Genomic DNA, 23,864 nt, shown 5'->3' on the forward strand with positions numbered 1-23,864 from the left:
CCGGACTGCGTGCCTATCCCTGTTGGAAATGATTTTTTTTTTTTTTTTTTTTTTTGAGACTAGGTCTCACTGTTGCCCAGGCTGGAGTGTAGTGGTGTGATCTCGGCTCACTGCAGCCTCGACCTCCTGGGCTCAAGTGATCCTTCCACCTCAGTCTCCAGAATAGCTGGGATTGCAGGTGCACATCACCACACCAAGCTAAATTTTTGTTGTTGTTGTTGTTGTTGTAGAGATGGGGTTTTGCCATGTTGCCCAGGCTGGTCTCAAACTCCTGAGCTCAAGAGATCCTCCTGCCTTGGCCTCCCAAAGTGCTTGGAGCCATTGTGCCTGGCAGGAATGATTTATAGGGGGTTCTATCTGGGAGGGAAAGGAAGAAAATGATTTCTTTTTGGTCGTCTTTGTGTGAGGCACTTTATCTACATTAACTCTAATTTAGCCTCAACATGTCCCTGAACAGACACACCCTATTTCATTGATTCTAAGACACATCTCACCCAGCGAACCCCATGTGACATCTCTGAGATTACATCGCAGGCTCTCATTGATGCCATTTAATAATTGCTGTCAGCCAGGTGGCAGTCTTAACCTGGCTGTGGGAAAACCTCCATTGACCCCTTCTGGTGAGATCAAGAATATTCCCTAGACTCAGTTAAATGCAGCATCTCTTGTGGAGCAGAGACAGCTGGGGCTCAGGAAGGTGAGCCTGGCCGCCTGACATTTTTCCCTGTGCCACACAGGGCTCTAATTTGCTGGTTCCAAACACTGATTCCTGGACAAGCTGCAGCTGAATCACCTGTGGGACTTAACAACAATCAGACTGTGGGGTCTCCCGTAGATACTGTGATGCTGTAGGTAGAGATGGGGCCTGGGTGTTTGTTCTGACTTTTCCACGGGATTCTAATCAACAGAGCCAGCTGTGAACCACTAGAACTGAAGACAGTTCAGTCTGTCTCAGGGCTAAAATTCAGGTTTTCCGGCACAGTGGTTTTGATCCTGAATGTGTTTGAGGGCCTGGGTCACAGAGCTCTTTACCCCAAGCCCTTGTGGGAGCCAGTGAAACAGGCCGCAGGCGTTAGGCCGTGTCCCAGGCCTCTTTGCTCCTCTCTGTGCTGGCTTCAAGGCTTCAGCTGCCGAGGCCCAGCCCAGCCCTGAAGGGAATTTCAGCAACCTGCAGCCCCCTTTTCTCACCTCATGGCTGAAGCTCTCAGGGCTTACTGACCTCTGCTTCCTCTTCTCAGGGAAGGGTGACCTGATCGGCTGTGAGCTGCCCCGGAGGGAGCAGGTGGTAAAGGCCAACGCCGATGTGAAGGGGCTGACGTACTGCGTCCTGCAGTGTCTGCAGCTGGCTGGCCTGCACGACAGCCTTGCGCTCTACCCCGAGTTTGCCCCGCGCTTCAGCCGTGGCCTCCGAGGGGAGCTCAGCTACAACCTGGGTGCTGGGGGAGGCTCTGCAGAGGTGAGTGTGCTGAGTACGTGCTTGGAGGGGCTGGGGGTGCCGGGGAGCCTGGTGAGGTGGGCAGAGGCTGCGGATGGTGGAGAGCTGTGTGTAAAGTGTGGCCTGGTATGAAAGCCCCCACCTCGGGCAGGGGTCTACACCCTGTCTGCCCTTCCACACCCATGCTCCCAGCCCAGCATGCGCAGCCACCCCTGCCAGCTCTCCTTGGCCTGTCTGAGGCAGCCTTATCCCATCCAGAGGAATCTTAGTAAAGGAAGATGAATGCACTGGTGCTGGCACAGGAAGAGGTGGCTCCTGGGGGTCAGGGGCTGAGCAGGGCAGGGACAGGCACCAGCCCTCCAGGTTGCTTCTGAAGAGAGCCTGGTGGCCCCCTCTGCTTTTTCATGGTGAAACAGGACTGTTCTGAGCGGCTTTTGAATTGTCCTGGATTGTCACTAATTCCAAACCAGTTTTTAGTGCTGCATTATCTTGGATAGTTTAATTAGGCTGAGGGACCTGGTAAAGGGGTGGTGGTTTCCGTATTTGGCTAGAATTTCGAGAGGTAGTTAACACCTCCAGGGCTTGGTGGCTTTAGATAGATTTTAGATTAGGATAGTATCATCTATAGGACCTTCGGTGAGAGTAGACGTTGGCTATTCTAACAAAGATGGCTCATCCCTTCCAGGGAGATGAAGCCTTGGTAGGGGAGGTGAGTGGGACACAATAGTGACCATCCATGCCGATTCTCTGTCCCCCACTATCCCTAGGTGGACACCAGCTCCCTGAGCGGCGACAATACCCTTATGTCCACGCTGGAGGAGAAGGAGACAGATGGGGAGCAGGGCCCCACAGTCTCCCCAGCCCCAGCTGATGAGCCCTCCAGCCCCCTGCTGTCCCCTGGTTGCACCTCCTCATCCTCGGCTGCCAAGCTGCTATCCCCACGTCGAACAGCACCCCGGCCTCGTCTAGGTGGCAGAGGGAGACCAGGCAGGGCAGGGGCTTTGAAGGCTGAGGCTGGCCCCTCTGCTCCCCCACGGGCCCTAGAGGGGCTACGGCTGCCCCCCATGCCATGGAATGTGCCCCCAGATCTGAGCCCCAGGTAAGCAGACCCTAGGCCCCCATGGCAGAGATGGTGGTGATGAGGCTGAGGCCCTGGGCAGGTGCACCCTACCCTAGGTGCCCATCTAACCATCTTAATTCCTGCTAGCCTATGTGGGCCAAGCCTGCCTCCTCCAGGAAGCCTCTGTGCTTCGCCTTTCTCCTGCTGTCCCACTCCACTGTGTGGTGTGTGGCACACGCTGCTCTGAACTCTCGCATCTCATGCTGCTCAAGCTTGGCCCCCCAGCTAAACCTCAAGCTCCTAGGGGAAGGGACCCCATGTTAGCTTTCTCCTGGGCTCCTGGTCAGTTCCACGCTCCTGTGGCCTGTGTGTGCGGACGCTGGGGCATCCCATCCCATACCACCCCACAGTGGCTGCCTGTCCATTGATTTGTTGTCATGGTGCCTGGGTTCACAGGGTAGTAGATGGCATTGAAGATGGCTGTGGCTCGGACCAGCCCAAGTTCTCTTTCCGCATGGGCCAGTCTGGCCCGGAATGTAGCAGCAGCCCCTCCCCTGGACCAGGTATCAGGGCCCCGGGATGGTCTAGGTTGGTGGGCAGCCCCTTTGCCTTGTGAACCTCAAGCACTGCTGGCCTCTGTGCCACCAGTGTTAAAGTAACTGGCAGACTGCCTGGAGGCCATCTCACCCCACTACCCCTCTGTGCCGTGCGGGCAGGGGAGTTTGGTGGTGAAGACCAGCACTTTAATTTTGATGTAGCCAGGAACTGGGTTTATGTCCTTGCTCTGTCAGTTTTCTAGCAGTGTGAATTTGGCTTCTCTGGCCCCAGCTTCCTGTCTGTAAAAAAATGGGTTGATGTTTATATTATATAATGTAACTTAAAGCCTTAGCACAATGTCTGGCTAACTGCGGGGATAGAGGGCTGGGGAACCAGGGGTGAAAGTGGCTCCAGGCCAGGGAAGTGAACAAGGTAACGAGCTCCTAGAAATGTCCATTTGCCTGGAGGACAGAGCAAGTGACAGGCACAAAGAACAACTTTTTGAGGGGAAGGAGAGCACTAGGCAGTGTGGCTGAGGGCTGCTGGGCGGTGTTTTCCCTGCCCATGGAAGTTTGGGCAAAATTCAACACCTTGGGCAAGGCCAGAAGAGATGATCCTAGGAGTCAGGTCCTACCAGGTCAATGTGGTCTAACTGCAGCAAGGCCTAGACCCTCCCACTGCCTGTCTCCTCTTACCAGCCCCAGCTGATAACCCCATCCTACTACCCACAGAGAGTGGCCTGCTCACTGTCCCCCATGGGCCCAGCGAGGCAAGGAACACAGACACACTGGACAAGCTTCGGCAGGCGGTAGGTGAGGGGGAAGGTGGAGGTGAGGGGGGTTCCAGGGCCAGGCACTCCATGGCTGACTCCATTCTGACCTCACCTCCTCCCTCCCCCGAAGGTGATGGAGCTGTCAGAACAGGTGCTGCAGATGCGGGAAGGACTACAGTCACTTCGCCAGGCTGTGCAGCTTGTCCTGGCACCCCATAGGGAGGGTCCATGCCCTCGGGCCTCAGGAGAGGGGCCATGCCCAGCCAGCGCCTCCGGGCTTCTGCAGCCTCTGTGTGTGGACACTGGGGCATCCTCCTACTGCCTGCAGCCCCCAGCTGGCTCTGTCTTGAGTGGGACTTGGCCCCACCCTCGTCCGGGGCCTCCTCCCCTCATGGCACCCTGGCCCTGGGGTCCCCCAGCATCTCAGAGCTCCCCCTGGCCTCGAGCCACAGCTTTCTGGACCTCCACCTCAGACTCAGAGCCCCCTGCCTCAGGAGACCTCTGCTCTGAGCCCAGCACCCCTGCCTCACCTCCTCCTTCTGAGGAAGGGGCTAGGACTGGGCCCCCAGAGCCTGTGAGCCAGGCTGAGGCTACCAGCACTGGAGAGCCCCCGCCAGTGTCAGGGGGCCTGGCCTTGCCCTGGGACCCCCACAGCCTGGAGATGGTGCTTATTGGCTGCCACGGCTCTGGCACAGTCCAGTGGACCCAGGAAGAAGGCACAGGGGTCTGAGTACCAGCCCTAGAACTCAGTGTTGCCAGGCGTGCTGCCATCTGCTGTTCAGCCCAACCTCAGAGTGAAGACAGGGTGGCGGCCACCCCATGGACTCCATGCGGCCCGCTGGCTCAGGGCAGGGAGCCTGGAAGCAAAGGAGGGCCTGGCTCCTGACTCTCAGAGAGGGTGGGCTGGAGCCCTGGGGCAGGCCCTCCTCAGCCTGCTCCTCCGACCTCCCGGTCTCCCTCTGCAGGCTGGGGGCAGAGACCTGAGGACAAGGAAGGGCTTTGCCATCCCCTGCATGTGCCCCTGCCTCTACCTGTCCCAAATTTTTATATTAAAAAAAAATAATAATAAAAGAAACTACTTTGGAACCTGTTGCTTTTTATTTACAAAAGAAAAACAATAAAGGAAGAGTCTGAGACTAATCTGCTGGAGACACGGGAGTGAAGGTGGCAATGTGGGGTAGGGTTGTTTTTAAAGAGAGGAAGAGCGGGAGGGGCTCTGGCTCTAGGGAAGCCCGAGGTTCTCAGCCTCTGCTGGCTTCACAACGGCCAGACCTATCCTCCCTCAAAGGCTCAAATTAACGGCCCGCAGCTGAGCCTCCCACTGCCCAATCTGGGCAGGTTTTTCCAGGAGCTTGAGTTCCCAGCTCAAGGGGGCTGGAGTGGCAGGCGAAACAGGCCAGAGAGGGCCCACGAGTCCTGCCACCACTCCTCACTGTGGTGTGATCTTGGCAGCCTCGGCCCGGATGAGGGCAATGAGGTCCTGGTTGATGAGGAAGACGAATCGCAGGCTGGCAATCTGGGTGGGAGACAGAGGTGGGGTCAGGCTTATGTACTGGCTCACCATGCCTAGGTCTCATCCTGGCCTTCCTGCCTCCTCCCCAGCTCACCTCCACCACAGAGTTGTTGCTGAGGCGCCATTTGGAGCCACACAGCACTGGCCGTCCATCGATGTAGATGGGCCGTCGACCCTCATTGGCAATGAAGAAATCACCGTTGTTCTTCAGCTTGATGACACCTGTGGAAGCAGAAAGGAAAAAGGGATGATGGGATTGGGAGGGATTGATGGGATGGGGAAAGGCCAGAGAGCACCAGGAACCTCCATGGACCAGCTCTGCTTCCTGCAGACACCAAGGAACCCCTGCCTCAGGTAGTTCACGAGGGTCCCCATGGACATCAAGCCCCAGGGCTAGAAAGGACAGCGAGAGGCTGGGAGGGACATCTTCACACTGCTTCCTGCTGGGGCAGCAGGTGGGGGATACCTTGTTTCCGGGAGATCTTCCAGGCTGGACCCTCCAGAGACAGGTCCACATCAATCTGGTTATCCTTGGTTGCTCTGCCCAGGGTGATCTGGGGAAATGGGGCAGGTGAGGGCTGGGACCTGAAGAATTGGGGGAGTAGGTCTATGCAGGCCAGAGAAAGATGAGAAACCAAGGACTACACAGAGAAAGGCACTGACAGAGGAAGCACGTGTAGGAAGGGTGGGGATGGGCCTGCCTCACCTCGCGTGAGCGCATCAGGTACCGCACCATGCGGCCCCGCAGCACTGCCAGTGTCTGGTTGTCGAAGTCTGGAGAGCTCATGCCTAGGGGAAGAGGGGGTTTGGAAGAGCTTACCCGAGGGCCAGAATGGAAGACAGGGAACCAGGGCAAGGTTGCCTTCTGGTGCCCGGGCCTCCTCACCTGTGATGCTGTCCACTAGCACCTGCCACTTATGCAGTTCCTGTTCCAGCTGCCGAATCTCTCGCTTCTGGCGCCGGTCAGCCACCATCAGCTCTGGGGTGAGGTGAGGTGGTAAGGAGGGACGCTCTGAGGCCACCAGCACCTTGTACTGCTCCTCTTGATACTGGCAGGAGCTTCCATCCCCTCACTGCCCCATCAGGCCACACTTACCATGTTCCAGGACCTCATCCCGCATGTCCCTGAGGGGCAAGAAGACAAGGAAGATTTAGGTCCACTTTCAGCTCGCCTGCTACTTGGCTCATTAGGGCATTCCAGAGCCCCTTTAGCCAAGTGGCCTGGAAGGCGGTATTATTAGGCCTTGGCCCAGCCTCCTTCTCTGGGGTTGGGCTGGGGATAAGGGTAAAGCAGCGGAGCCTAAGAAGGCCCCAGTGGGAGGGGAGGGGGCTCAGCCAGAGGGGCCAAGCACCAACAGGAGCCCAAGGGCTGGGGTTGGGCAGCCTGGGGCGCTCTACCCGACAGGAGGGACTTGGCTCTCTCCACCCCTTCCTGTGTCTCCAACCACTCACTTGAGCTTACTGTCATCAATCAGGTCCTCCGCATCAGAGAAGTTCAGCACTTGGTCCCCTTTGGGCAGCGGCTGCACTGAACAAAGGACAGAGGAAGCGTGAGCACCAAGGGTCCTGCTGAACCCCGTGATGCTGAGCGGACCACTAAGCCAAGTACAGCTGCAGACTGCACCGGGTGGAGAGCCCAGCACCAGCAAGGGCGCCCATACCAGATTAGGCTGGGCTCTAATTTGGCACAAAGCATCTTTAGGCTTAGCTGAGCGTAGAGGTGGTTCTAGAAAGGGAAAGAAATTAAAATTGACCTTTTGTATGGGCTTCTCGGTGTGCAAAGGGCTTTGATTACACAGCCTTGAACTAAGCAGGGGAGGCACTATCATTAGCTATTAGCTACATTTTACAGATGAGGAAACAGACACAGGAGCGGGGTTAAACTATGTGACCCTAGTTTGGGATGGAGCCAGGATTTAGATCCTGCTCTCTCGATTCGAAATCTCAACCTCTCCTTCCATCACATCATATGATCTCCAGCATTTCTTGCCACACTGTGAGGGGCTGGGAGGCACCTGCCAGCCAAGTTCCACTGAGAAAGTATGTGCTGGTGGGTGCCGCCCCACCTTAAGCCAATGTCTCTTGATATGGGGTCATGACCTGCTAATGGGTCATGAAGTTAGTTTCATTTTTTTCAAAAAATGAAATGGAATAGGATAGTGAGCATCAGAGCCCATCAGATATGCTCAGGATAAATACTATTTCATGAAAGTCTTTGGGTTTTTTTTCTGGCCAAAATGTGAAAGGAAGTGTGTGCCCACAGACCTAGCTACTCGGAGCATGAGGCAAGATCTCTTGAGCTGAGAATTCAAGTCCAGCTGAGCAACATGGCAAGACCCTGTCTCTTGAAAAAAAAAAAAAAAAAAAAATTGGCCAGGCGCAGTGGCTCAAGCCTGTAATCCCAGCACTTTGGGAGGCCGAGACAGGCGGATCACGAGGTCAGGAGATCGAGACCATCCTGGCTAACACGGTGAAACCCCGTCTCTACTAAAAAATACAAAAAACTAGCTGGGCGACGTGGCGGGCACCCGTAGTCCCAGCTACTCGGGAGGCTGAGGCAGGAGAATGGCGTAAACCCAGGAGGTGGAGCTTGCAGTTAGCTGAGATCCGGCCACTGCATTCCAGCCTGGGCAGGAGAGCGAGTCTCCGTCTCAAAAAAAAAAAAAAAAAAAAAAAAAAAAATTAAAAGGATTAAGGCTCCCCAAATCTGAAAACCTCTGCCTTTAGGCCAGCCGTTCCCAGGACTGAAGGGTGTGCTCTGTAGCAGCTAGTGGCCATGCAACTGTCAACTGAATAAGTGAGGGGGGAGTGTGGGGGGGGCCACAGATGCTCCTCTTCCTCCCCCCGAGGTGAGACCGTACGGGGGGAACTGAGGCAGTCACTCCATCAAGTCCCTCCCCACCAGAGTTGCCTCAAGTTCCACGAATCTCATGTTCAGCTGACTTGACAGCTAAGCAATGTGTCCTGCCTGTTCCTAGGGTCTCCTAGCTCTCAATGGCAAAGGATAAATCAAATCCCCATATACAAAACTCTTGAAGGAAGGAATAAAACTTTCACGATAAGCCTTTTAGTTAACAAATAAATTCGCACAAAATAACTTTCTTTTCTTTTTTTTTTGAGATGGAGTCTCACTCTGTCATCGAAGCTGGAGTGCAGTGGCGTGATCTTGGCTCACTGCAACCTCTGCCTCCCGGGTTCAGCAATTCTCCTGCCTCAGCTTCCTGAGTAGCTGGAATTACAGGTGTGCGCCACCAGGCCTGGCTAATTTTTGTATTTTTAGTAGAGGTGGGGTTGCACCATGTTGGTCAGGCTGGTCTGGATCTCCTGACCTCGTGATCCACTCACCTCGGCCTCCCAAAGTGCTGGGATTACAGGCATGAGTCACCGCGCCCGGCAAAACTTTCAAAATAGTGACAAAGGAACTAGCTTTAGCAGTAAAAAGAAAAGTTATCCAGTCAGTATCTGTTCTCTCTGTGGGCATTCTGTGATATCTGAGTCTGAGGAAGAGGCAGAATTTTGGAAGCCGCAGGAATAAAGAGGGCTGCCCCCTGGGCCACTAAAATCAGAGGTCCTTAGGAATGGAAGATACGGCCTCCCTCTGATGAGATTTCCTAAAATGCTCCTGCAGGAATACTTTTTCCTAAGCAGAAGCTGCAGGACCCTGGTAGTAAGGTGATGGGTACCAAAGAAGTTTCATGTTTGAACTGTGTGAAAAACTATGTAGAGGGCAACGGGCAGTACTTTTAGAAAGTGAGAATGTGCTTGTACTATGAAAATCAGAACCTGAATTACAGACCTCATTGGGGAGTTCCTCCAGTTTAATCACACTGTTTTCTTACCCCCTGTCACTGGGAGAGGGAGTGCTGTGCTGCTGGGGCAAGAGGAAGCAGGGAGCAGTGTGGCCCTTGGGGAAAGGGAGACAGATGGACTGGGTGTGAAGTCCCAGTGGGGATATATGAATGGCCTGAGGGCAGCTTGACAGCACTGACAGCCTAGTGGGAAGAGAAGAGGAAGAAGGAAGGCAGAATGAAGAACGGAGAGAGGCAAAGAGCAGAAAAGCTCAGAAAAAGTGGTTATTACCTCTAGGGTGGAAAACAAAGTGAAGGGTGGGCAGGGAAGAGGACTTTCTCATTTTGCTCATGTTTGAATGTTATCCATAACAATTAATGTGTTATTTATGTGAGGATAAAGTGTGTCATGAAAAAACAAAAGACAAGAAGTGGTAGATAACTCTGCTATTTGGACCTTTTGCCCAAGATTCCAGGCAATGTTGGCTACTCTTATGATGATGCTGAAGACCATCCCAGCCACTTTCTCTGGAAAAGAGTAGGTTTTGTTGCAATGTGAGGTGAACAAGACACTGGGGGTCACTGAGGAATCTGTTACAGGGCACTTGAAGGCAGCTGTGTCGAGTACTTCAGACACACACACACACACATATGCACGTGCACACACCCCCATTCTGCCAGCTCCTGGGGCGTTACCTGTCTGGTCCTCCAGCAGGTAATACTGCTTCATGAGCTGCCAGTGGGCCTGCAGGGCCTTCGCGGTACGGGCCAGGTAGAAGGCATCGGGGTGTCTATGCAGCAGGTCCTGGAAGGTCTCTAGGGTGGGCTGGCTGGTCTGGAGGGCAAGAAACATTCTCTAGCCATCTGGGCTTTTTCACACATGCCTCTGCCTTACCATCTCTACCTCCCATCTCAGCACCCCCCAGGAGCTGGAAGAAGCAAACTAGTCACCCAGGGAGTCAGGCTTGGCTCTTCCTAAGGCCCCTGTCACAAAGGCCCCTGCCGATGTGCATGCGTGTGCATATGCACACATCCAGACAGTGAGTGGGGAGCTCTCCACATCAGTGGTTTTCTAGGTGGTCCAGCTCTCCCTGCGCCCTGATCCTCCACTTTCCCAGCCCTCAGCCTTACCGATCCCACTTTGCTCAACAGCTGCTCCTCAGCCTTGCTAAACAGGGCCTTGCTCTGGATGGCTGCAATAGCCTCTGGGTGCAGCTGCCTCATGGCCTGACAGGCCAACCTGGACACAGAAAGATACAGAGGGGAGGGCTGAAGGAAAGGTGTCTAGCAATCTGTGGTTCCTACTATTTCCCCCAAAGCTACAGGCTTTTGCGATCCAGAACCTAGAGGCCAGGCCCTCATTAGAAAGGGCCTAAGGCTTAGCAGATAACCTGTGGCTTCACAGGTTTGTCAAGTGAATGAATAGCCAACTCACAAAACGGAGGCCCCTATGTCCCCTTCACACCCAGTCCTTCCTGACGCTGAGCCTCGGACCAGCTGCTGCTCCCTCTAAGTTCTTCCTCCTTACTTGGCCAAAGTTGTGACCCCCTAGCCACTGCCTACCACCACCTCTTTCCAAGCTGAGCCCAGTCCATTTCCTATCAGAACTGCGGCTACAACTTAAGTGGTGCCAGGGTCTGTGGAGATGATGGGTGTTAAGCATCCAACCAAGCCCTGAAGACATTAAGTGACTGAGGAGGAGGAAATGTGTGCTGCATGTGTACATGAGTTTATTTGGAAGCCTGTGGCTACTGGAGCTAGAAGGGGGCCTTGGTGTTCTTCTATTAGGACGATGAAACTGTAGGAGGTCAATGTGGGAAGGTTGGAAGTGACCTGCCCAAAGCCACAACTCACACAGTGCACTCCGGGCACTCATTTTAGTCTTCTCCCCCATGCTATTCCCTCTGCCTTCAGACTCCCTTGCCTGGAGGCAGGAAGAAACTTCTCTTTGAAACCGCTCAGGCCTCAGTATCACCCCCAAGGAGCCTCCAGGAGTCCTGACTCCCAGACCCCTCCTGGGGCCCTGGTACAATTCCCTCTGCTCCAGGACCCAAATTCTGGTGTCCCCAGTACCTCCCCACTGCTGGAACCAGCTCCCACTCACTTGGAGATGACAGGATCATAGAGCAGGGCGTACCAGCGCTCCTGGACTTCCCGAAGGGTGAAGCGGCAGCTGAACTTCACGCCCAGGTGGACGGAGGTCAGGTCGTTGGTCTGCAAGGCCCCAGAGGGATTTGCTCCAGCCTTGGAGCTGGGAAGAACCCTTCTTTGCCACCCACAGGGCCCTGCTGGGCTAATTTTGGGGTGCGAACTGGAGGCTGGGGGGAAGGGAGACACTAAGCCTATGGTAGGGGCACTACCTGCAACACAGCATTTATGAGCAGGAGGTCATCTGCAGGCTTCCAGCGGCCCAGATCCTTGGTCACCTGAAGTGGCTGTTTACTCTTCTTTACACGCTTGGTGAGTCCAGGGGCTGGGGCTGGGCTGGGTGGCACAGGAGTGCTGGGGGCTTTGGATACCTGGGCAGAGAACAGGAATAAACCGAGCTCAAAACCAGCATCCAGTCAGCTGGCGCTTCATGACTAGAGTTTCACATACTCCGTGGCAGCGGCAGCGGCAGCCCCAGCCCCAGCCTCAGCACCAACTCCAGCCCACAAAAGGAAGTACAGGAAAGGAGCTCAGCTTTCAAATACCCACCCCCTCCCACCAAGTTACTTCTATATAGTCCTTGACCATATGGGGTCTTCTCTTTGCTGGCGGTACCCCCAACCCCAGAGTGAAAGGTGGGTGGGGAGGATACCGGGAAATCACTCTTGCTGGTGCAGTGTCTAGGGCCAGAGCAATGCCACCTGGGGGTTATTTTTACACTCTGCAGTGCTGGGAACAGGCTGTCTGCTCCCAGAATAGATGCATGCTCCATGCCTCCCACACGGAATGTGATACAGGATGCAATAGCAGGGTTGGGGGTGGGGGCTGCAATAAAAAATGGGGAGTAGAGAGAGGTGGGTTCCCAGGAGAGAGGCATCTGAGATGAGGGCTAGGGCAGCTTGGTCCTCTCACCAGCCTGCTCTGCAGGGCTCCTGGCAGCTGGCAAAGGTTCTGGGGAAACATGAAATCTGGCACTACCTCCCATCCCCTAAGTCTCCCAATTCCTCACCTTCTTCTTCTCACTGGAGGAGGGTTCACTCCCTGAACAGCGCCCTGGTTCCACCCCACTGGCCCCCTTCGCCCGGGTAGAAGACTTTGCCAGGCTGCTCTCCACCAGCTCATCATCAAACTTCTTCCTCTTGATGAACCTGTAAAGGGCCTGCCCAGTGAACACTCCTTACCCCACCCTGGTACCCATTCACACACACCCAGCCCATAAAAGAAAGCAGGTGCCCAGTAAGGTGCTAACTGCTCCAGCCTGCTTTCACTTTATGCCACAGTCCAGCTCAGCGGCCATGGAACTGCTACACTCCAGCCCTCTGAGATGACAGGGGATCACACCACAAAGACTTCACGTCAGAGACCTAAGATCTCCCTCCCCTGCCCTCAGTCCCACAGGGAAGGGTTTAGCAGGGACAGGAAAAGCATAAGGCTCTGCCAATATAAGGCCCCAGGGGGCTCACGCAGCCATTCCCAACAGAGGTGGAGGCATGTGGCACTTAACGCCATAGACCTTCTACCCTTCCCCAGTTCCTGGCCCTCCGAACCTTTACTACCTGGAAGAGCTTCTCCGTTTAGGGATGGTGCCCAAGGCCTGGGAGGAGGCTCGCTTCTGCCCTGCCAGTGACTCCTCATCCTCTGAGCGGCTGGCAGTGCCTGATGCCATCAGGGATGAATCTAGCAGCCCCTGAGAATCTACAAAGAGAGAAATGGTGGATTCGGGCCTCCTCAGATCCTAGAGCCTCTGCAAATGGGACCCCTCCCCAGCCCCCTTGCCCTGCCAGCCCTCTTGGCCCCTCCCCTGCCTCCTTGACACTTGAGGTTTTAAGGTAGAGTTCCTTGGCCATCCAGATCCCATCTGGGCTCAGACCTGGCCCAGACCTTCCACGCTGGGCAGTTCCCCCGGTGCCACGTGTCATGTCGTGCAGCACATGGTGCTCAGGTCAGACTGGTGATGCCGACACGCTGGGCTCTGGGCATAACTGCTCCCTCTGCCATCAAAATGCAGCCATGCTAAAGAGCAGCAGCTCAACAGCAAGTCAGTCAATTGTGGCTCTGCCGACAGGTACATGGGTGGTGCTGGCCCAGGGGGAGGTGGCAAGGCCTAGCCAGGACCGAAAGACACACGTGCCAGGCACAGGGTGGAATCAGCAGACCTTGGCGCCCGAGCATTTGGGGAGCTGTCCCGGCCTCATACTACCTTTGTCCATCCTCTTACAGTCCCAAAGCCACTGGTTCCAAACCACAGGGCTAGGAGGAAGGATCCCACAGGCTCATCCAAGGATTCTGACCAGGTGAGCTTAAAGGCTGAGAGGAGATTCTGCAAAGGAGAAATGAGGCTCCCTGAGGCTCAGATTTCCAACTGGCCAGCCTCACTTCCTTATACTGGCTCAAGTCCCCCAGGGTCCCTTAAGCTAGGGAAGATACAAGGAGAGGAAAGAGGCATAAGGCCCCACTGTGCCAATAATAATCTTAGACATTAATCTTGTGAAGGTCACTGGCACCTTTCAGAGTATGATAACAGCTATGGACTCCAGAAAAGTGTGCAAACACATATTATTTTAGAGGGTTCATGGACCCTCTAATTCTACTGATATCTCCTAGGTTAAGCGCCTTGCCTATAAACTAGCAAGAGACAGGGGATTCCTCGTCCACTTTTTCTTTACTTCAGCTGTCCACTCAGCTCAGCAGCACCAGCCTTCCCCTCCCAGGCCAAAGCAGGAAAAAAAGAAAGGGAGACAAAACTCCAAACAGTCCATCTCGTTGGGTTTTTTTTTTTCACTTGGGGTTTTTACTGAAGATTTAAAAGTGGTATTTGCATGAGATACCATCTCGTTAAAACCAAAAATCACTGTTTGGGAAGTGCGTGATCATCAACCTCTCTGCGCCCCAACAACCCCTGGAGAACCCAGGTACTGGACTTTCTCGGGGCGTTCCTCTCGTGAGTTCCCACTTCTTCTAACCAGGGTGGCTCTTAGCTCAGTGTTCTAGCTCTGCCCCCAGGTGAGCCTGTCGCTCTCCGCTCCATAGGCTACGACTGAGAATCTTGACATCTATGGAGAGGGCGAAGGGGCCCGAGATTGCCGGCAAACTGAGGTAGGGTCTGTGCCCGCTTCCCTGGCCCTCCGCCCCTCATTCTCCCACGAGTGCACACCCAAGGTGGGGGATTGGTCCATGTCTGTCTCAAGAACTCGGGGTAAGAGCACTGATAAAGTCACCTCTGCAACTCAAAGCAGAGCACCAAGTAGCCTTGGTTTTGAGACCCACAGGCTAGTGGCTGGAGAGGTGGGGGTAAACTCGCAAGCCCAGTCTCACCCCGCGAGCTCCATGACTTTGCGCATGCGTAACACCTCGAGCCAGATTCTAACCCGGTCCGGCCCACGCATGCGCAGCTTTTCGGGGCGCCACCGGGGCGTGGCCCCAAACTTTGGGGGGGTCGTCCCCGTCGGCACTCTGGAAAACTCCATTTCACCCCCAACTCCTCTAAGAACCCTCAGAGGCGAACCGCGAGGTCTCACCATTCCTAGACTGCCAGATCCAACAATTTCTCCGCGGCGACGGTAGCAGCCGCAGGGCCAAAGCCGGCTTCCGTGAGGTACGTCTACTTCCGGTTTACGAACCAGGGGCTGGCAACCTCTTCCGGTTCGTCCTGGCAACGTGTATGAAGGGGGCGTGACCAGGGGCGTGGCCATTTTACCGAAGGTTTAAATATTTTACTAATAGCGGAAAGTAAAGGCTTTCCTAGTTGGGACAGCGTATAGGGAAACGTTAGGGATTATAGGCACCGAGGAGGTAGCCTGGCTTGAGGGGCCAGTTAAAGGGAAAGGCGAGACTTAGGGCGAGACCCAGCGGGGCTAATTGAGGCGACGCGGGAAGAGCGGGACCGCGGACTGGATTTCGACTTCCAAATTCACGCGAGGTATAGGAGTCTGAGGGTTGCACAGGACGTTATGCATTGTTTGACTCCTCCAGCGCCTTTAGAGAAACTTCTATCAGGCTCGCCTGCTAGCACTAGTCGGGGAGATAATGTAACCAGGGAGATGTGGCGGACAGAAAGTGCAGGGAGTCTCTGAGGAGCGGATGGAGGATCGTGGGTCGCTTTACTAAGCAGAAAAAGACTCTGCGAGAAGGAGTGGTGTCCGCTTGGTCCCGTCAGCCGGACCCACCTGGACGGCTGGGGCCACTTGTGGTCGCCGGGAGGTAAGAGAGAAAACCAATGGAAGCACCTTCAGAGGAGAGTGCCTTGGAAGGAATCTTGGGATGGGAGAACGAGCCTGTCGGAAAAATTGGGAATTTGGGGCTGTCAGAGATGCCCTGGAAAACTAGAAAGACTGTTCTCTAAAAGAGGAGTTCTTTTTGTTTTATGCTCCCTTTGCGAGGTACTCAAGTGTAGCAGTTATAAAGAGACATACTTCAGCTCGGAATAAGAAAGATTCAGTTCCAAAACTGCCCATCAGAAGTGTCAAGCACACATCACATGGACATTGCCAGAGAATTCAAGTGTCGCAAATGAGAGACTGGCCCTTTTGGCCCTGACAGTATACGATGGTCCTCTGCTTCAAGAGTACCCACCTCATTTACTGTTCTGTGGACTTGCTTAATGAGTACGTGCTTATTTTAACTCTCATAAAAGATTATGAGTTTTATTTTTTAACAGGCACTTGATTAAATATGTTATGTAAACTTGTGAAAATATCAGAAAACCAATGAATTTTTTTTTTTTTTTTTTTTTTTTTGAGACAGAATGTCGCTTCATAGCCCAGGCTGGAGTGCAGTGGCACAATCTCGGCTCGCTGCAAGCTCTGCCTCCCGGGTCTCGGTTCAAGCAGTTCTCCTGCCTCAGCCTCCCAAGTAGCTAGGATTACAGGCATGCGCTACCATGCTTAGCTAATTTTTGGTTTTTTTTGTAGAGACAGGTTTTTACCATGTTGGCCAGCCTGGTCTTGAACGCCTGACCTCGTGATCAGCCTGCCTCGGCCTCCCAAAGTGCTGGTATTACAGGCGTGAGCCACAGCACCCGGCCTGAAATAATTTTTATAAAAAGTGATTACATCGAACATTAATAATATTAATATTATTAAATATAAAGGCCAGGCGCAGTGGCTCAAGCCTGTAATCCCAGCACTTTGGGAGGCCGAGACGGGCAGATCACGAGGTCAGGAGATCGAGACCATCCTGGCTAACACGGTGAAACCCCGTCTCTACTAAAAAATACAAAAAACTAGCTGGGCGAGGTGGCGGGCGCCGATAGTCCCAGCTACTTGGGAGGCTGAGATAGGAGAATGGCGTGAACCCGGGAGGCGGAGCTTGCAGTGAGCTGAGATCTGGCCACTGCACTCCAGCCTGGGCAACAGAGCAAGACTCCGTCTCAAAAAAAAAAAAAATTATTAAATATATATGAAATGATAACTATTAAAAACATACAGAGGAAAAGACAGTTGAAGGAAATGCACCAGAATGTTCACATATGTCCAAGTGTTAGTAGTAGTAATTTTTTAAAAAATTATTTTCCGGCCGGGCGCAGTGGCTCACGCCTGTAATCCCAGCACTTTGGGAGGCCGAGGCGGGAGGATCACGAGGTCAGGAGATCGAGACCACCCTGGCTAACACGGTGAAACCCTGTCTCTACTAAAAATACAAAAAATTAGCTGGGTGTGCTGGCGGGCGCCAGTAGTCCCAGCTACTCGGGAGGCTGTGGCAGGAGAATGGTGTGAACCCAGGAGGTGGAGCTTGCAGTGAGCCGAGATTGCGCCTCTGCACTCCAGTCTGGGTGACAGAGCGAGACTCCGTCCCCCCTCCCAAAAAAAAAAACAAAAACAAAACAAAAAATTATTTTCCAACTTTTTTATACATGGTTTTTAAATTTTATTTTTTTGAGACAGAGCCTTCCTCTGTCGCCCAGGCTGGAGTGCAGTGGCACGATCTCGGCTCGCTGCAACTTACACCTTCCGGGTTCAAGCGATTCTCCTGCCTCAGCCTCACGAGTAGCTGGATTGCAGGCATGTGCCACCATGCCTGGATACTTTTTGTGTTTTTAGAGACGGGGTTTCACTATGTTGGCCAGGGTGGTCTCAAACTCCTGACCTCAAATGTTCCACCCACCTCAGCCTCCAAAAGTGCTGGGATTACAGGCGTGAGCCACTGCGCCCGGCCATATTTTACAATGAAAAAAAAAATAGGTTCTACACAACTTCTTTTTATTGGTTGATTAATTTTGAGGCAGAGTCTCGCTCTGTCACTCAGGCTGGAGTACAGTGGTACAGTCTTGGCTCACTGCAACCTCCACCTCCTGGGTTCAATTGATTCTCCTGCCTCAGCCTTACAAGTAGCTGGGATTACAGGTGCCCACCGTCACGCCTGGCTAATTTTTGTATTTTTAGTAGAGACGGGATTTCGCCATGTTGGCCAGGCTCATCTTGAACTCCTGGCCTCAAATGATCCACCCGCCTCAGCCTCCCAAAGTGCTGGATTACAGGCGTGAGCCACTGCACTGAGCCACAACTTCTTGAGTGAGAAAGGAGAAAGGAAAACTCTTGGCTTCCAGCTGCCTGAGGTAATTCCTTCCCCCAAGGTGTCACGAGGGAAAGGTGGTGGTCACCATCATCTCCTTTTTGGTGCCTGGAAACTCAAACTTCCCCTCTGGTCCTCAATCCTCCCTACTACTGGAGAAAAAGAAACCTGGGCACTCTTGTGGTGTGGATGCAGCGATTTCTAAAGGGCAGCTTTCTGCTCAAGATTGTGAGTTTTCTGTTTACACAGTGTGGTAGACTATACTAGCTATAGTTAGTTATATATAGTATAGTATCTATACTAGATGAAAAGTCTCAGGATGGTCTTCTATGAAGTGGTGATGACTGAGCTGAGATTTGATAGTCGATAGGTGACCAGTCATGCAATGAGGTGGGGTACACTGACCCCATCAGAGGGGATAGCTGTGGTTCCAAAACTGGAAGGAGTTTGGTGAGTCTGAGGAACAGGAAGGAGCCTGGTGTGGCTGGAGCAGGGCGATCAATAAAGAGAGGGAAAGAGTTGAGAACAGAGAAGTCATCGGAGGGCAGCCCATGCCAGCCCATGTAGTTCTCAGTATGGATTTTGGTCTTTATTCTTAGTTCATTGCAAAGCTCTTAAAGGATCACAAGCAAGGGCATCCTATGATACGATTTAAGTTTGAAAATGATCCCTCTGGCCGCTTGTGAAGAATAGATTGCAGGGGGCAAAAGAGGGAGCAGAGAGATCAGGTAAAAGGGTATTGCAGTGATCTAGGTGAGAGGTAAACCCAGGTGGTAAACCCAGGTGGGCATGTGGGGGTGGTGAAGATGGACAGGAACTGTGACTGTGTTACATTTTGGAAATAAAACTCCAAGGAGTTGCTGCTGGATTGGATATGGGATATGAGGGAAAAGGAAGAATCAAGGATGAAACTGAGATTTTTGACCTAAGAACCTGGGTGGATGGTAGAACCCCCTGCTTCAGAATATATCCAGAATGTGACCCTATCTTAGCAGTTTTCCATGGTCTGCTGGTCCAACTCCCCATTATCCATTATCTGTTACCTGGAATACAGCAAGAGTTCCCTAACTGGTCTCCCAGCTTTCATCCTTACTGCCCTTCTTTAGTTTATTCACAGCAGCTGGGGTATTCCTATTACACTGGCAATCTACTCACATCCTGCTTCTGTTCAAAGTCCTCCATCTTCCTCAGGATAAAAGCTCATGGCCCAGCCCCTGTTGCTTCTCTGACTTCACCTCCTGCTCTTCTCACTTGCTCTTTCAAAAATTTCAGTCCTTATCCCCTGTGCACTGTACCTCTTCTTGTCTTTCTCCTTAGCCCTTCTCCTTAGCCCTTATTATCTTCTAATGTATGATGTAGTTTACTTATTTTTTTCTGTTTACTGTAAGTTTTCCAGTAGTGGAATGTAAGCTTTAGGAAGGCAGGGTTTTTGTCTCTTTTGTTCACTGCTATAGCAGGTGCTTAATAAATATTTATTCAGTAAGTATCTTACGTAAATTGACTGCAGAGGAGAAGTCTGTGGGAGGAGCAGGTTTGTACAGGGGCAGAAACAAAAAGTTCTGTTTTAGACATGTTAAGTTTGAGGTGCCTGTAAGGCATCTTGGTGGTGCTGTAGAGAGGTGGGCACATTAGTTGGGTCAAGGAAGAGGCCTGGACTGGAGATATCCACTGGGGAATCATCATCAGGAAGATCTAGATGTGGATGCGTAGGGAGAGAGTGTGCATAAGAGAATGAGGAGGGCCCAAGACCATTTCTTGGGGCATGCCAACATTTAGGGCAAGGCAGAGGAAGAGGGGCAAAAAAATTAACCAAAAGAAGAATGTGGATAAAGAGAAAAGCTAGCAATGGCACCCATCATCCAGCTTCCAGTTAACTCTCCCTGGCTCTAGAACAGTGGTCCCCAAGCATTTTAGCACAGGGACTGGTTTTGTGGAAGACAGTTTTTCCACAGATGGGGGGTTGGGGAACATGGTTTCAGGATGAAACTATTCCATCTCAGATCATCAAGCATTAGATTCTCATAAGGAGCGTGTGACCTAGATCACTCGCGTGTGTAGTTCACAACAGGGTTCTCCCTCCTATGAGAATCTAATGCCACCGCTGATCTGACAGGCAGCGGAGCACAGAGCTCAGGTGGTAATGCTCACTTGTCTGCTGCTCACCTCTTGCTGTGCAGCCCAGTTCCTAACAGGTCACAGACTAGTACATGTTGGGGACCCCTGCTCTAGAGTAGTCTTTCATAGGCACTCTTTCCCCGGGGTTGATGTGGTTTACAATGGAGGCCACATTCAGGTTCCTTCTGGATCTTTGCTCAGGGCCCCAAGCTCCATCTTCTGGGGGATTAGAACACAGTGGTTAAGAACATAGGCTCTGGCCGGGCGCGGTGGCTCACGCCTGTAATCCCAGCACTTTGGGAGGCCGAGACAGGCGGATCACGAGGTCAGGAGATCGAGACCATCCTGGCTAACACGGTGAAACCCCATCTCTACTAAAAAAATACAAAAAATTAGCCGGTCGTGGTGGTGGGTGCCTGTAGTCCCAGCTACTTGGGAGGCTGAGGCGGGAGAATGGCATGAACCTGGGAGGCAGAGCTTGCAGTGAGCCGAGATCACGCCACTGCACTCCACCCTGGGCAACAAAGCAAGACTCCGTCTCAAAAAAAAAAAAAAAAAAAAAGAACATAGGCTCTGGCCAGGCCTGGGAGCTCACGCCTGTAATCCCAGCACTGTGGGAGGCCGAGGCGGGCAGATCACTTGACCTCAGGAGTTCGAGACCAGGCTGGGCAACATGGCAAAACTCCTTCTCTACTAAAAATACAAAAATTAGCCGGGTATGGTGACACACATCTGTGGTTCCAGCTATTTGGGAGGCTGAGGTAGGAGGACCGCTTGAGCCTGTAGAGGTCAAGGCTACAGTGAGCCATGATCGCACCACTGCACTCCAGCCTGGGGGACAAAGTGAGACCCTGTCTCAAAAAAAAAAAAAAACCTCCAAAAATATGGGCTCTGCGAGTACGTAGAACTAAACAGTCAAAAACAACATAGGCTCTGGAGTCATAGTACGTGGTTTGAAACTGCCTCTATCACCTATCAGCTTATGACTTTGAGCAAGTTACATTATTGTGCCGCAGTTTCATCATCCGTGGGGAAATAATAGTCCCCACTTCATTAGGATGGTTGTGAGGAGTAAATCACTTACTACTGAAACAAACAGGTGGTGTATAGCAAGTGTTCAAAAAATGTTAGCTGTTGTTACTGCTCTTAGGGCTTAGGTCTGAGTGCCTCCTGCCAGGTGGTCTGACTCTAGGACCCAGACTTTGATAGCACAGCCCCTCCCCACTCTTGTCCACTAGAGCAGGACTAGTTGCTCTCTTACCTAGGGCTGCTACCTCCTGGGACCCAGTCAGAGGACACAGGATCTTGCTGCTGTTGGCTCAAGTACTTTATCTTCCTAGGGAGTCAAATCAAATAAAGCTGTTGACCAATACTAAGTTACCTTGGGATTTGCAATGCAATTTAAGTCAGCATACACTGTACTTGAGATCTGTATACTGTGTTTTTTGTTTGTTTGTTTGTTTGTTTCTGTAAGGGAAGAGAAACTATCTGCAAAGGAAGATTCTCAAACACAGATTGAAACCCTCTGAGATATCGACCCCCTAGGTTAGAACATCACAGATAAAACTGTATGAAACCTCCAGCTTCTGTAACATGATAAAATAAACACATTTTACTCCAAAAGCCAGAATCATGCTTACTGAAGAAATCTGGATTATTCTCATTAATTAGGTGTGTTACAAAGATGGCCCCTATGACTCTTTTTATTTAATTTTCCTTTGGAAGTACTGGCCTACGTAATTAAAGAAAAGAAAAGAAATGAGATATAAAAACTAGAAGAGTTAAAATATTTATGATATGATAGCCTACATGAAAAATCCAAGGATATCAACTGAAAAATTAATACAAATAAGATATTTTAGGCAAATGGGTAGAAATGAGTATTTTTTAAAAACTGCCTGTTTGACAATATAAGAGAATAGATTGTATTGTTTGCAACAGCAACAACACAGTAAACCAAGTGCAACAAATGTGCTAGATCTAGGTACCTGCATTAATCTGTTTTCACGCTGCTATAAAGATAATACCAGAGACTGGTAATTTATAAAGGAAAGAGGTTTAATTGACTCACAGCTCCTCATGGCTGGGGAGGCCTCAGGAAACTTACATTCATGGCAGAAGGGGAGGGGAAGCAGGCAACTTCTTCACAAGGTGAAGAGAGAATGAGTGTGAAGGAGGAACATTTACATAACCATCAGACCTCCGTGAAAAGTCACTATTACGAGAACAGCATGGGGGAAACTGCCCCCATGATCCAATCACCTCCCACCAGGTCCCTCCCTGGACATGTGGGGATTATGGGGATTACCATTCAAGATGAGATTTGGGTGGGGACACAGAGCCACACCATATCAGTACCCAAAACTAAAATGCCACCAAAGGAAGTCTGAATAAATGGGAAGGCATATTCTATTTTTGGGTGGAAAGACTCACTATTATAAAGATGTCAGCTCTCCATAAATTAATCCATAAATTTAACACAGATCTAATAAAAATACCAACAGAGTACACAACCTGAATATAAATTCATATGGAAATTTTTGCATCAGGGATAACCATGTTGCTTCAGTAGCATCCCCAGAATGAAAAACAACCAACCAAAACAAAAGAATAGCCACGAGAACATTTTGAAAAGTAAGGTTAATGAGAGGAGAAGCGCTATACCACATATTAAAACAATAGTTAAAATAGTAAAATCCAGAGAATACTAGCACACACATAAGCATTTTGATCAAGAGAACATAATAGGCCAGGGGTGGTGGTTCATGCCTATAATCCCAGCACCGTGGGAGGCCGAGTTGGGCAGATAACCTGAGGCCAGGAGTTCAAGACCAGCCTGGACAACATGGTGAAACCCTGTCCCTACTAAAAATACAAAAATTAGCCTGGCATGGTGGTGTGCACCTGTAATCCCAGCTACTCAGAAGGCTGAGGCAGGATAATCACTTGAACCTGGGAGGTGGAGGTTATAGTGAGCTGAGATCACACCACTGCCCCTCCACCCTGCGTGATAGACTGAGACTCCATTTCAAAAATAAATAAATAAAAAATAACATAATAGTCCAGAAATAGACTTCAGGCATTAAAAAGTTTAGTAAATGATAAAGATGGCGTTGTCTGTCAGTAGGGAAAAATGGATGATACAGTAAGTAGCAATGAGACAATTGTGTAGTCACTTGGAGAAAAATAATGTGGTATCTCTTTTCAGTTCTTTTTTATTTTTTGAGACAGAGTCTCGCTCTGTCACCCAGGCTGGAGCGTAGTGGTGCGATCTCCACTCACTGCAAGCTCCGCCTCCCGGGTTCATGCCATTCTCCTGCCTCAGCCTCCTGTGTAGCTGGGACTACAGGTGCCTGCCACCGCGCCTAGCTAATTTTTGTGTTTTTAGTACAGACGGGATTTTACCGTGTTAGCCAGGGTGGTCTTGATCTCCTGACCTCGTGATCTGCCCGTCTCAGCCTCCCAAAGTGCTGAGATTACAGGCGTGAGCCACCGCACCCGGCCCTCTTTTCAGTTCTTACACTAAAATCCATATGAAACAATTATGTTTAAGTAAATGTAAAAGGCCAGGCTTGGTGGCTCATGCCTGTAACCCCAGCACTTTGGGAGGCCGAGGCAGGCAGATCACTCAAGGTCAGGAGTTTGAGACCAGCCTGGCCAACATAGTGAAACCCCGTCTCTACTAAATATACAAAAAATTAACCAGGTGCCTACCTGTAATCCCAGCTACTCGGGAGGCTGAGGCAGGAGGATGGCTTGAACTTGGGAGACAGAGGTTTCAGTGAGCTGAGATTGTACAACTGCACTCCAGCCTGGATGACAGAGTGAGGCTCCATTTCCAAATAAATAAATATAAAAGAGTAAAACCACAAATTTATAATATCGCTGTAGAGAAAGTATTTTCCAGAATGGCACACATTTTCTCTTAGCTTAAAAAAAGACAAATTCTGTCAACATAAAAATCTATAATTTCTACAGAGCAAAAA

General features: G+C 51.5%; 2 protein-coding genes across 8 annotated transcripts in view; one reads left to right on the top strand and one right to left on the bottom strand.

Annotated features, from left to right (window-relative positions):
* The window catches only part of KCNH3 (potassium voltage-gated channel subfamily H member 3), a 19,138-nt gene extending 14,244 nt beyond the window's left edge, over window positions 1-4,894 (top strand). For 4 of the 5 annotated variants that reach the window (XM_003906333.5, XM_021922304.2, XM_021922303.2 and 1 more), the window contains 5 exons: window positions 1,239-1,456; window positions 2,203-2,534; window positions 2,952-3,058; window positions 3,764-3,840; window positions 3,935-4,894. In XM_003906333.5, coding sequence (XP_003906382.1) covers window positions 1,239-1,456; window positions 2,203-2,534; window positions 2,952-3,058; window positions 3,764-3,840; window positions 3,935-4,534 — 1,334 coding nt within the window. In that variant the 3' untranslated portion in view covers window positions 4,535-4,894. The remainder of the gene's footprint in view (window positions 1-1,238; window positions 1,457-2,202; window positions 2,535-2,951; window positions 3,059-3,763; window positions 3,841-3,934) is intronic. The other variant, XM_021922305.2, reaches the window with a different exon arrangement.
* Window positions 4,881-14,884, bottom strand: MCRS1 (microspherule protein 1). Of its 3 annotated transcripts, none has more exons than XM_009180682.4 (15): window positions 14,772-14,884; window positions 13,454-13,573; window positions 12,810-12,948; window positions 12,263-12,401; window positions 11,466-11,624; window positions 11,210-11,319; window positions 10,237-10,345; window positions 9,802-9,940; window positions 6,770-6,845; window positions 6,414-6,442; window positions 6,204-6,296; window positions 6,024-6,106; window positions 5,784-5,871; window positions 5,412-5,539; window positions 4,881-5,320 (listed from the first exon to the last, which is right to left on the bottom strand). In XM_009180682.4, exons 2-15 carry the CDS (start codon window positions 13,461-13,463, stop codon window positions 5,234-5,236), a joined length of 1,389 nt encoding a protein of 462 aa, XP_009178946.1. In that variant the 5' UTR covers window positions 13,464-13,573; window positions 14,772-14,884; the 3' UTR covers window positions 4,881-5,233. The 3 variants fall into 3 exon arrangements, with proteins under 3 accessions (XP_009178946.1, XP_009178945.1, XP_009178947.1); XM_009180681.3 differs by having other exon boundaries at window positions 13,124-13,573; XM_009180683.4 differs by lacking the exon at window positions 13,454-13,573 and having other exon boundaries at window positions 14,772-14,871.
* Between the last annotated feature and the right edge of the window lie 8,980 nt (window positions 14,885-23,864).

The sequence above is a fragment of the Papio anubis genome, chromosome 9 (genome assembly GCF_008728515.1).
Source record: "Papio anubis isolate 15944 chromosome 9, Panubis1.0, whole genome shotgun sequence".
In the NCBI taxonomy this organism is placed as follows: Eukaryota; Metazoa; Chordata; class Mammalia; order Primates; family Cercopithecidae; genus Papio; species Papio anubis.

Excerpts from the sequence above, each read along its gene's own strand:
- MCRS1 (XM_009180681.3), bottom strand. The coding sequence starts at position 13,172 with ATGACACGTGGCACCGGGGGAACTGCCCAGCGTGGAAGGTCTGGGCCA. Across the intron at positions 6,846-9,801 it reads CCTGCTGGAGGACCAGACAG|TGCAGCCGCTGCCCAAAGGG; the intron begins GTAACGCCCCAG and ends TCCTTTGTTCAG. Across the intron at positions 5,321-5,411 it reads GCAACAACTCTGTGGTGGAG|ATTGCCAGCCTGCGATTCGT; the intron begins GTGAGCTGGGGA and ends TCTCCCACCCAG.